Source organism: Syngnathus scovelli, chromosome 2 (assembly GCF_024217435.2).
Source record: "Syngnathus scovelli strain Florida chromosome 2, RoL_Ssco_1.2, whole genome shotgun sequence".
NCBI classification, from domain to species: Eukaryota; Metazoa; Chordata; class Actinopteri; order Syngnathiformes; family Syngnathidae; genus Syngnathus; species Syngnathus scovelli.
Window position 1 is genome coordinate 4,942,170 of NC_090848.1, and position 12,225 is coordinate 4,954,394.

General features: G+C 41.4%; 1 protein-coding gene across 15 annotated transcripts in view; it reads left to right on the forward strand.

Annotated features, from left to right (window-relative positions):
* Positions 1-521: 521 nt before the first annotated feature.
* Positions 522-12,225, forward strand: part of LOC125988541 (muscleblind-like protein 2a) — a 28,663-nt gene continuing 16,959 nt past the window's right edge. For 7 of the 15 annotated variants that reach the window (XM_049753853.2, XM_049753857.2, XM_049753854.2 and 4 more), the window contains exons 1-2: positions 523-748; positions 7,506-8,175. In XM_049753853.2, coding sequence (XP_049609810.1) covers positions 8,002-8,175 — 174 coding nt within the window. In that variant the 5' untranslated portion in view covers positions 523-748; positions 7,506-8,001. Of the gene's footprint in view, positions 749-7,505; positions 8,176-12,225 lie in introns of all 15 variants that reach the window. The other 8 variants (XM_049753859.2, XM_049753865.2, XM_049753863.2 and 5 more) reach the window with 4 other exon arrangements.

Sequence of the window (12,225 nt, forward strand, 5' to 3'; positions counted from 1 at the left end):
TATTAAAGATTAGAAAAATAGTATTAGTGTTTGAGTTTGTGCTTTGTGTAGTGAAAATGTAGTGATCACATCTTTATTACAATCCTCTAAAAAGAAAGTAAATTTGTCTTAGAGAGCGTTATTGGCCCTTAAATAAATATGTAGTGAATTTAGTGTTTCTGTCATACTATTTGAAAGACAGACAGTGATTTGTTCAGAAATCAGTAGCTACATCTTTCCCCTCAGTGAGATTCAATGTTGTTTCCTAGGGAACAGACACCCCCGCCTTTACCCTTGCTGCTGCTGGACTGTTCCATGCTTAAAATAGGGTAGTATTATATCTGTCCTCGGATCAAGGTCTCTTTATTGGCCACCTAATGAACTAAATGGGTGACATAACTACGCTGTTAAGTAATCAATAATCAGAAAACACCGTAATATGTGTGTTATTATTGATTACTAATGCGTTGGTACAGTTTTAACATGGAATCACCCACCCCTAGCGTGAAGCATTTACTTGCGTCCATGAACTGTCAAAATCGCTTGTTGCTTCCTCCTGCGCCTTAAAAGTAGTGAGTGCGCTTGCGAGCTTTACGACAGACGCTTATTTTGAACGCTTAAAAAAAAAGTTACCCGTTGCAAAAGTAGCGTGAGGTCTGAGGATGGTCACCTTTGCTTGATGTCATTTGATAGGCAGCGGCTCCTGCACCTCTTCGACCGACGGAATAGCGCTACCCCGCGCAGCTGGATGTGACAGGTTCGCCATCAGGTAGGAAGGAAGGAAATTAGCTTAGCCATTAGCTGCTTTTACCATTGCTTTAAGTGAAGCGTCCACTGGGCGCTGATAAAAGGTAACGGAAGAAGTGAAAACAGACACAGTGGTCCTTCTGTTATTCACTTTTATTGAACTGTATAGTCATCATCGCTGTCTTGCAGGTGCATTGATGCATTAAATTCACAAGGATCAACGTGTTGATTATTCTGACGTGCAATTGTCAAATGTTAGTATCAGTTTATTAAAAGTGCTATCAGTGCAGGCACGCAAAATATGTTAGCGCCATGTCTTGCTCATGTAAATAAGTTTTACTTTGAAGTGCAATAAATCCTCCTGAAAATATCATAACTATATCCATGTGTGAAACATGAAGCACAATGAAACAATGAATTACAATTATAATTAAAATTTAACAGTCCAAGATGGGATGAAAGATTTAGATTAAAGTACAAATAAATCATTCATTCAGTGTGGATTGTGTATGTGGTGGAAAGGGTTTCAAACAGAACCAAAGACAACTCACTGCTGCTTGATATTTGATTTCAGCTAATAATAGAAAAAAGACAGCTGCCTTTTCATTGATCAGTGTTTAGTGGCCTATTTCTGAGCCTGCATGGTTTTCTCTGCCGTGATTAGCCATCATTTGTTTGTTCCTACACATTTTGAGAGACGTTCTCTTATATGGAATAGACCACTGTTTACAGAATAGCATTTTTTTTTCTATTTGGGTATAATTCCCCAGAATTCCTAAATGCCATTACTTTCGAGTGAGCAAGGTAAACTAGGGTCAAAAAATAAAAGGGGAGGCGATAACATAAGGAAGGAAGTGGCCCAGCTTGTTTGTCTGTGAAGCCTTTGTTTGTGTGATCTGATTTCCTGCTGGAAAAAAATCTATTTAGATTGGCGGTCTGTAGGGGGAAATAGGACATGAGCCAAAATTGTTATTTGTCATTATTTAGAAATCAAATGAAAGAGAAGTACTAAGGTAATCCCTGATAACGGGTGTTAAATTGCATGTTCACTCACTTTTATAGATTTCCTGCACCATTGACAAAATGTGTAAAAGTGGAGACGACTATATTTGAAAGACGGTTTTGAGGTTTAAAGAGCTCTGCTGCTTTTCGCCTTGGAACGTTTGGAAGAGCATTGCATCACTGCGCTGAAATAACCAGGATGAAAGGAAATGCAAAGTTGAAGGGAGTTGTGTCAAAGGCGATATGGCATGACGCCTTCTTGGGACTGGCTCCAAAGCAGCCTTTAAGCCCAGCGCACACGAGGCGCCGATGGCGCTCTTCACCGTCCGTGCCACGTGTGCGGGTGCATTTTTGTAGCACGGGTGGAGAAGAAATACAATGTGCCTAGCTGTAGCTCTCTTCACCCAACCATTAACTAGATGAAAGAGATGAGTCTCCTTTGGACAGTGTTAGATGCTGGGATCATAGATGTCGCAATCACGCCAAGCCGAGTTTGAAAGAAATGACCAATCGCTGTTCTCCGTCATAACAATAGTTCATCAGTTGGCGAGCAAAACACAATACAAAAAGATTGGCAACAATTTTCTTGTACTCTCTAGCTGTCTCTCTTGCTTTACTCTACTTTTAGTACGCACTCTGCTCCGTGCCAGGAGGCCGAAAGTCCGCATGGTCCTGCTCCTCACATCTGTACCGTTGCAGACAATCCGGCAGCACCAACGAGAGGCAAAACTAAAATATGAACAACTCAAAGCAATATTTGTGCATCTGGCAAATACAGTCCTAGCTGGACCAGTCAGTCGATCAGCGCCCAATTTTGCATTGGGTACAGCACTAATATCGGAGGTCACCGGATTGGTAAAACCTTACCTAGCCACGTGGGTGTCACATAACAGCAGAGCGTGAGACTGCGTTTTCCAACCCAGTGACGACAGTAGCGAGCAGCATCGCTTCACAAGCGCCTTACCCAAGTAAAGAAATTGAATGAATCCATCCAGTGGAAATAGACTGTTAATTGGGTATGGAATTGTAAGCATGTTTGGCCCAACCGATATCAACGAAACACCCAGGCTGCTGTGTCATTCACAGCCTTTGTTTTGGACTTTGTATGCGACTCAGACTGACGGTACAGCTGTTCGATTGAATCTGGATTTCTGACTCATCAGTTCTGTGACACCCCCGGCTTCCACGGCTCACATGATGCCAACCGGTATGTCATCAATTGGATGGAGCGAGGTGGTGGTTGAAATGGGTGGGCCGACCCAACGCCGGTAACACAAACATTGAAAGAACCGCGATTATCCAGTCCAGTCAATCGGATTTATGGTAAAATTTGACGTGAAAGACAGTTTAGAGGACCAAAGGAAGAGAGATGTGAATAATTGGAGTGTCTGTCTGGATGATGAAGGGAGGAGGTGCGGAGCTCTTGTTTCCTGGGGGGGGGATGGTGTGACATATCAATAGAACACAGGCAAGGACAGAGAGGATCATCCTTATGAACCAAGTCGTGACGTGCTGAGAGATACGTGCGGAGTCCCTGGACCTATTTCTTCAATATTATGGCTTTGACTGACACGAATGACATAACGGCTCGCTTGGTAGGGCATGAAATTGGGGAAATACCCCAACAAGTTAACATTCAGAGGATGTTACCGTAAGCGCAGTTTTCACCTCATTGCTTACTCTCTTCCAATAGGGATGCACAGACAGCATTGATTCATAGCTGCTCTTCTCCCATTGGCTGGAGAACTGACAGGGCGGTTCTGTGTCTCATGCTGTTGGGCAGGAAGGGGATGGCTCTAGGGTGTGTGTGTGTGGAAATGTTTCAGGCAAATAGTTGAAGTCGGCACTCTTCTGCTTCCTGCCTGCCTGCCTGCTTGCCTGCCCGCCCGCCTGCCTGCCCGCCCGCCTGCCTGCCTGCCTGCCTCGCTTGCTGCGTGGCTGAGCGTGAGACAGATATTGAGAGGGAATGGACCTCTGGCTGCGGCATTGGGCAGCGTGCGAGGAATGACAACAGTTCACATGGTCATTAACTCCCGTTGCTGAGGCAGACAGCCGCACTGTAGCTGCCACACAAGGTGCCTCCTGTGTCGGGGACAGCAGACGGCCAAGCTCGGGGGACCTGCCCAAACCAGGTGGGAAAGCATCTTTTAAGAGTTTGCTGCAGTGTGCTGCACACCGGTTCAGGTGGGATGTTTTATCTGTGTGAGAGCGTGAGGCTGAAAATGAGAAGCTCCCAGTTAGGACCATTACTGTAGTTTCCAGTCTTGTAATGGGCTTTCTGCACCAACTCCTGCCTGAGAGCAAAGTGAGGCATTGGATTCAGCGGTGGATTCACTCTGCCAACAGTGCAAATGTCAGGAGGTTTTTTTGGCCACATGGATTTTTCACTTGTATGTGGGGGCCCACATCACTGATGGTTATAGTTGGATGAGGTGGCTTGAAAATATTTAGCAGCACGCAGTGTGTATTACCAATAAATTTCATCACAGTTTTAGTATGCACAGTTTTGATATTTAGTCTTTTGAGTATGAAGGGGCTATCATTTACAATATCTGGGCTTGCTTTGATCGATTGGTGGATGATAAAAGCCAAGGCCAGGAGGATATCGTATATCTGCCGGTGGAACAAACAGATTGAGCGATGACACATTAGAAATATTTGACGCAAGATTCTAATGACCAAAATTATATTCTTATCGGTGGTATTAATATATTGCCCAAAGAATTGTAAAACAATTGTGAAACTGCAATTTTATTGTACAACGCAAAGAACGAAAAAAGTCCGGTTCCTATAAAGGAAAATAAATTTTCTGGTTCATGTCTTTACCTTCCTCTCAGAGATGGTAATTCTGGTAGATAATTAAACTTTGGAACGATATAGCTACTCTGTCTTTGAAACTTATCCATGATCCTGGCTCCTCTTACTGGTCAAAGCAGACTTTCATCCCTGTCATGTACTTAAGGGAGAGATCTCTTTTATGTTGTGATTTGAGATGTTGTCTGGTTGTATACAATTTTATGATGATGATGATGGATGGATAGATAGATAGATGTGTGTGTGTGTGTGTTGTCCTGGAAGGGGAATCCTCCCACTGGGGTCCCTTCTCAAGATTTCTCATTTTCCCCGTTGTTTTTTTTTAGTTCTCCTTGCCCTCCTGGTGGCTAGGATCAGGAAATATAGTTAATATTTGCCAACAGTGGGCATGGAAGGCCCTATGAGACGTTTTTGTGATTAAATATGACTTGACATTTTAATCCACCTCATGCCCAAGCGTGGACTCACAGTTGTAGGCACACATCCGCGGTCCCTCTCCTCATCCTCAACTCCATCAGCCACCCATTCAGCCTCACCAATGCAGACTTTCCAACAGTGCTGACACATGTGCTGAACAAAACGGCTGTGAAAAATGCTGCTCATCACAGGCACAAATAATCGGAACGCCCCGTGGCCGTCACAGTCAAATAGCGCAGACATTCCCTTCGTCAAAATCAGATCTCGCTCCTTCCAGGAATGTCACGGCCAAAGCGCTGGAAAAGTTCACAAAGGGTCAAGACAAAAAAAAAAACAGCACGCCAAAAAAAAAAAAAAACATAGCTCTTGAAGATGACTGACACTATGGCGCCTTCCTGGCAAAAATAAAATAAAACAAGCGGTTGGAGTCGTGCTGTATGATATGAACAAAAAGTTAACGCGATACGATATATGATATGTAATGATGATTAAACGTTTAATAAAAAAATAAACGAAACACAAATATCTAATGACCAAATAAACTCCAATTAAAATATTTGCTAACTACTACAACAAGTTGTCAACAATGCAATTAAGTGCAAAGGATTAAATGAAAGACATTATCAATAAAATTAATCAAGTATGTCTGTTATTATGTCTAGATTCACACTGAAATTTTCTTACTTGGCCCATTGTCCATCTTAACACAACGTTTCAGGAACATTATTTCGTTATGCTTCCTTGTCAATTCTGACTAATACTGTAATTGCAGGTGATTACTTGCCTGAATCTAGTAAGTACTCTAAGAACTCCTCCCCGAAATGCAGCTTATTTTAGTATTCAAAATGTGTGATAGAGAGTGGTTAGTCATCTCATCTAATAAGGAGAAAGGCCTGGCCCATATCATGAACAGGGGGGCCATTTGGGTCACGAGCTAAGGCTATTATGATGCCAATTTGCTGACTCTGTAAAATGCTTCTTGTGTTGCATCTCAACGTTAGCTTAGTCCTTGTGAAATCACACACTCCTAAATCACTCCTATTGTCTGGCACGTTATGAATCACAATATACCATAACTGTAATTATAATATATCATAATTTCAGTAGGCCTAACTTGGCTGCTGTCCTACTAACCTATAGTCACAATGAACACAATAAGCTCAGATCAAATCTAACACAGCCATAGAATGCACACCAGACTAATAGCTTACGTATGAGGTATTCAGAGGTCAAGTCAAGGACTTTCACTTGAGACTCCCCAGTTCCGCTGACTCTCACAATTAAGCAGACTAGTCAGATAATGCCCTTGCCATCTGGACTTAGTAAGCATCAGTAATCCATAAGGTCTTCTATTGTGGTGTATTTCTATATGTACATATGTCCTGCTTAAAAGGTCATTTCGGCTTTCCCATCGGGCCTTGACTTCCTTCGTTGTGCCTGAAGACCACTGTTTCAGCTCTGTATAAACTACGGCAGACACTAGCAAGAGCTCAACTAGGCTAAGCCAAACAAAGTATATGCTGTATTAAGACCTGAATCGACCCAAGGTTAAACCAAAGCTGTGTGCACAACTTATACTGGAGTGGTCCAAAGCAGCCTTCGGTTTTACATCGAGAATGTCCAGGACCCTAACCCTAACCCACAAAACTAAAACTATATGATGGATCTTTTCTCAACCCACAAATTAATTATTTGACTGAAATGTCGTAAAGTTTTAGAGTGGAGAAAATGGCACCCCTTACATACATTCGGACAAAGTGAGATAGACATTTTATGAGTTCTAAAAATAATGAGGTTTAATTGTTAAAGGTCAGCTCTGGCATGATTTTCACCTGAATGTCTCCTCTACAGCAAAAGCCTCTCCTGTGGGGAGACATTGTGAAATTAAATCATGCCTTAGAGAGTGAAACTACTCTTCTGGACCATTTGGCTGAGAAGGTTCTCATTTCGTTAGCTGTGATCAGACAAGTGGGACAGGTTCTGTAAGACAATGTCCTGGATTCAAGAGAGTTGGGGCAGAATAGTGTTGGTGGACTAGTTACACAAAGATCCACACTCGTAGCACCCAGATACATATTTTTTTTGTATAGAGGAAATTGATAGAAAATGAACTCAACAGGAACTCTAATTATGCCATAATATATGTATGAACGTAAACTGATGTGTCAGTGAGCCAATATCTAACTTTGATAACGGGCAACCAGTGAATGTCTCATGACCCCGGCCTGGGTCATAACCATGTCCAGCACTGGCATATCCATCTGTCTCAGTCACTCTATGGCCTCTGGACTGCTGCCCAGAATAATTCTGTGCTGGTTGGCTTTCCTTTGACTACATCATCAAACCAGCATGATTATACTGGGTAAATTAGATCCAGAGGTTCTCTCGTCTTGACCCTCACTGAAGTTTTTGACATTCCCTTCTTTGTATGTTGAATAATTGCTTCACCGGTTGACTGTCATGTATTTTAATGAGCTACAAAAGATGAAAACCTCCATAATCTCACCAATATTCTTCTTCTGTTTATCTTTCTCTCTCTACTCCAGATTGCTGACAGAAGGTTCCATGTGAGACAGCATTCCTACTGGATGATCCCTGGCTAGTTTTGAAGAGTTCTTGAGTCTGTCTCTAGTCACGATAGGACACTTCACTTCAACACTTTCAACTTCTTCCTGTTCCCCATCGTGGATACATTTTTGGAGACATTGGGACAAGCAGTTAAACTCATCTAGGACCATGCTTTGTGTGCTTTGCCTGAGGTGGCTCTTGAGTCTTGCTGAATGATGAACAATCCACAGTTTAACAGGCAAATACGACTGCAGCAGTGCACTCCCGTGCTCTGCTAACGCTCAAGACTTCACCAGTCCCTTTCCTGTCTACAGAGACCAATCAAATCCACTGACTAAAAGTGGATAATTTTCAGCTGTAACGTCCATCAATTGGTTTTTTTCTTCTTCTGGAGTACGTTGTAACTGCTCCTCAGAGGACGGGCCTCCTCCTTAAACCGAGCAGCTCTCCTCCAACCAAGCCAGCAACGCAGCCATGGCTTTGAATATTGCCTCTATACGTGACACAAAATGGCTGACCTTGGAAGTGTGTCGGCAGTTTCAGAGAGGGACTTGCTCACGCAGTGATGAAGAGTGCAAATTTGCCCACCCATCTAAAAGCTGCCAAGTGGAAAATGGGAGAGTGATTGCGTGTTTTGACTCTTTAAAGGTAAGGATATTCTTTTACAGTATCATTCAACCTCATATGACCTCCAAAGAATGTGAACAATGTTAGAAAAATAATTTGTTTCCAATTTAAGGGTGACAGTTTTGACGTTCCTTGACTGGTGTATTCTGTCATATGCTCAAATTAGCTCAATGCTGTGCTGCAGTTAGTTGATCATCTTGACCTTTTGACGCTAAAGGCCAGAGAGGTCTCTTGTCATGCTCACTGTCACCACAAAGATGCTTTTGAAGTTTTATTTGGTAAGTTCTTCCATTGTCACCATGCCTATCTAATGTCCGTCATCTGTGAGGGTACATGTCTGGTCTACTCAAGAAGTCATTGCAGGACTTCTATTCCTGGTTCCTTGTCAAGATCAAACAACACACACGCACAACACAAACTGCCCTCAAACTACCTACTTTGTAATACCGTATTTTCTGCACTATAAGGCGCACCTAAAAAACCTCAAATTTTCTCAAAAGCCGACAGTGCGCCTTATAATCAGGTGCGCCTTATATATGGACCAATATTGAGCCACTACAGCAGGCGTGTCCATAGTCCGGCCCGCGGGCCAAATGTATATATCTTATATATGGACAAAGTTTTAAAATGGGCCATTCATTGAAGGTGCGCCTTATAATCCGGTGCGCCTTATATATGGACAAAGTTTTAAAATGGGCCGTTCATTGAAGGTGCGCCTTATAATCCAATGCGCCTTATAGTGCGGAAACTACGGTAATTAGTGCTCACAAAACCAAGTAGTGTGCCAGTATGTGGTGGACAAGTAAGATGAAAACATTCAGGAAATGCCCATTCATATCAAGATATATGATGGCGCCGGGGGTGGGTGGAGGAGGAGGGCGGTGAACTAGGCGTGACAGTGACAAATAGCCATGGAAACTGGGGCAGAACAACAAGACTTAGAGCAAGATGTACTGTGGCTGCAAGTTATACACAGTATATATAAAAAGTCTTCACACCCCTCTACAAATGTCAGTTTTTGCGCTCGCAACAAAAATAGGGCCTGTAGTGTACATGAACTTCTGCTCTTCGACCCCTGCTCCACTCTAGTTTAAAAATATGGGCTTGGCTGCATTCCTCCATGTAATCCTCTTGCAATGGACCACACTAAGCAAACGTGGTGGAGAATGTGTGGGTGCAGTGCAGTATGAGCCGGTGGTCCCCTGAGGTCATTTGCACATACACATTGAGGTACTCACCAGGATGGTGGACTCCCCACCTCGTCTATTGCTTGAATGGTCCTCCTTACATGCAGACACAAGCCTCAGCTGGCTCATTTCAACAAATATCCTGCCATAGGAGATAAGCAAGTTGACTAATACCCAGAATACAGAATTACCTATGTACGTATTTCACGATATCGCTTTTACAGTGGAGTGTATTGTATTCAAGAATATGACAACATTGTGCCATCGACTCCAAATCAAATCATTTAAAGCAGGTGAATGAGGGAGATTAAGAAAGCTGCCGTGGATATATTCATTTATTTATTTATGTATTGGCATGAAGAAGATGTAACCGGCTTGATGACACATGTCCAAGATGGCCGTTCCGTATGGCGATGGCAGTGGACCGCTGTGTCTGACACAGAGTTGAAGCGTTTTTGCAGTTTATTTATTATTTGCCCTTTCAAAAGTTAATCATAAAATTGGCAGTAAAGCTTTATAAGCTTGAATTTAGCAAGCCCGGTCCAGACAACGCTGCATATATCTTGTTCCTTATGTCAGATGCTGGTTGGTGATCATTTTTACTGGCTAAAGATTTTTTTTGTTCGGTCTTGGTACCATTGCAGGGTGCAACGCTTTATGCCTCCTTGGCCCAAACGCTGAAGCCAAAACAGAAATGATTGATTAGTAAGAAATAAACTGCAGAGATGCCTTCTTAGCTGCGTATGTGTTGGTTCGAATGAGCAGAGAACTCTGCCCATCTGCTGTACCAGTGTCTCACCTGGTCTCAGTCCACCCACTATCTCTGAGTCATCCTCATTTCCCATCACTCTGCAAGCCACAGTACTGAAAAATGATTTGTTTTTTAGGGGGGAATGGAAAACATTTTTATTTGAAATTTGCTCTCCAGACTCAACACCATCCTCACATTTGATGAGTTGAAGGCAGCTTCAGAAAAATTCTTCCTGCTACTGTATTGTCGATGTTTCACGCACCTCAGGTGATCTGTGGGTAGGTGGGTGGGAGGTTTACTGTAGGTTTGAACTTTAGTGCCGCTTTGAATTATTGATGTTTATTTTCGCCTCGTCTAATTTCGGCATCTCAGTCTGATCTTTGTGTGTCTGCTTTTCTCTCTTCTATTTGGTTCTGGTAACTTCTGTATCATGCATGAAAAACCAACGATTAACCCTCTGGTGCATCGTCATAATAACAGCAGACAAAATTTTAAATACAATGGTTTTGATTGTGGGTGCGAATCTCTAAGTTTCTAGCGATTCAATTCTGATTTTCAGGGTCCCGATTCGATTCAGAAACGATTTTCAAATCAGAAACGATCTTCGGTTCAGAAATTATTGTTGCATTTCAACGGTTAGGGTTAGTGCAAGTGGAAATTGAATTGAATCACCAGACACTTAGACTTTTTATTTTTTAATCAAATGAAAAGTCTGTTACATGCATTTCATTTTCATCTTTTCACATGCAAGTGCACACACAGTATTAGGTAGGTACAAACAATTCAGACAAATGTCCCACAGGGGCCGTCACTTATAATGAGACAGATTTCTTCTTAATTGGTTCAGTCTAATGAGGCAAGTAAAGCAATCTTTAGGGGCCTGCTACCGAAATAGGTTTTAATCCATTTCACCCCAAAAAAAAAAAACAGGCTGTAATGAACCGAGCATAACATCGCAGTCGCATGTAAAAATGTGTCAGAATTAAGAAACATTATTTGTGTATTCATTCTCGTCTGAGTGAAACATTGGATTTATTTATTATTCATTCATTTCTAGCAACAATGTTATTCCTACATTAATACCATTTAAAATCTGACCACAATCATAAAACAAACTTGGGATTGTAGATGCCGCATATATCAATGAACATTATTTTTAAACTGCTTTCCTCTAAACATTTGGTTTCCATTGAAAGAGCAGGAAAAAAGCAAAGTAATGACATGGCTGAAAAGTATGATCAATATGTTTACTTGCATGCAGCGGTATTCAAATAAAACCCAGCCTGTAGCTGTTTGAGTCACTGGACCCTGGTGTATTGATCGTGTCTTTTTCACTAAAGGGCACTTTAGGGCAATCCTTATACTACATAATTTAATGAAATTGATGAAAACGTTAACCCTATACTAGTACTGCAAGATCTCTTTTTCTGAAAAACAAAAAGTTTCCATCCGTCTATTTTCTTTACAGCTTGTCCTTATGTAACAAGAGCCTATCTAAGCTGATTTGAGGTTAAAGTTTGCCAGTCGTTTTTTTGTCAATTTTGTTTTTAAATACATTTTTGTCATCACTGATTGGTAGGTAGAAGAAAATCTCACGGTACAGTTTCTAAGTGTGACATGCCTTCCCTTTTGAGTTATCAAATATGGTTCTTAAGCCGAAAGAGCTACTTCCACTTTAGCCCTGAGTGGTTTCGCTTGATGCAGACTGTTTTTTTTTTTTTTTTTTTTTTTTTTTTTTTTTTTTTTTTTTCCAACCGCATATACGCCTCAGGATGCCTTCAACCAACAAGAGAGCATCCTTGGGGACTTATCACAACTGTCAAACAACAAGCCGATCAAGGCAAGGCTCCATTCCCTTTCGGCATAAAAAGGTGAATGGCAGTCAACATCTGCAAAATTGTATTTTCAAGTCTCCAGAGGTCTCTGATGATCGGTTAAGGATAAATTATAAATATATTTATTATTGTTGTATAATAATAAATATATGGATAATCTGATCATCTGATAATAATATATATATTATTATTATTATTATTATTATTATTATTATTATTATTGTAAATTTTATATAAACTTCTGTGTATGTGTGTACGTGTAGAAAATGTATTTAAGATAATTTTGACAAATTTATTT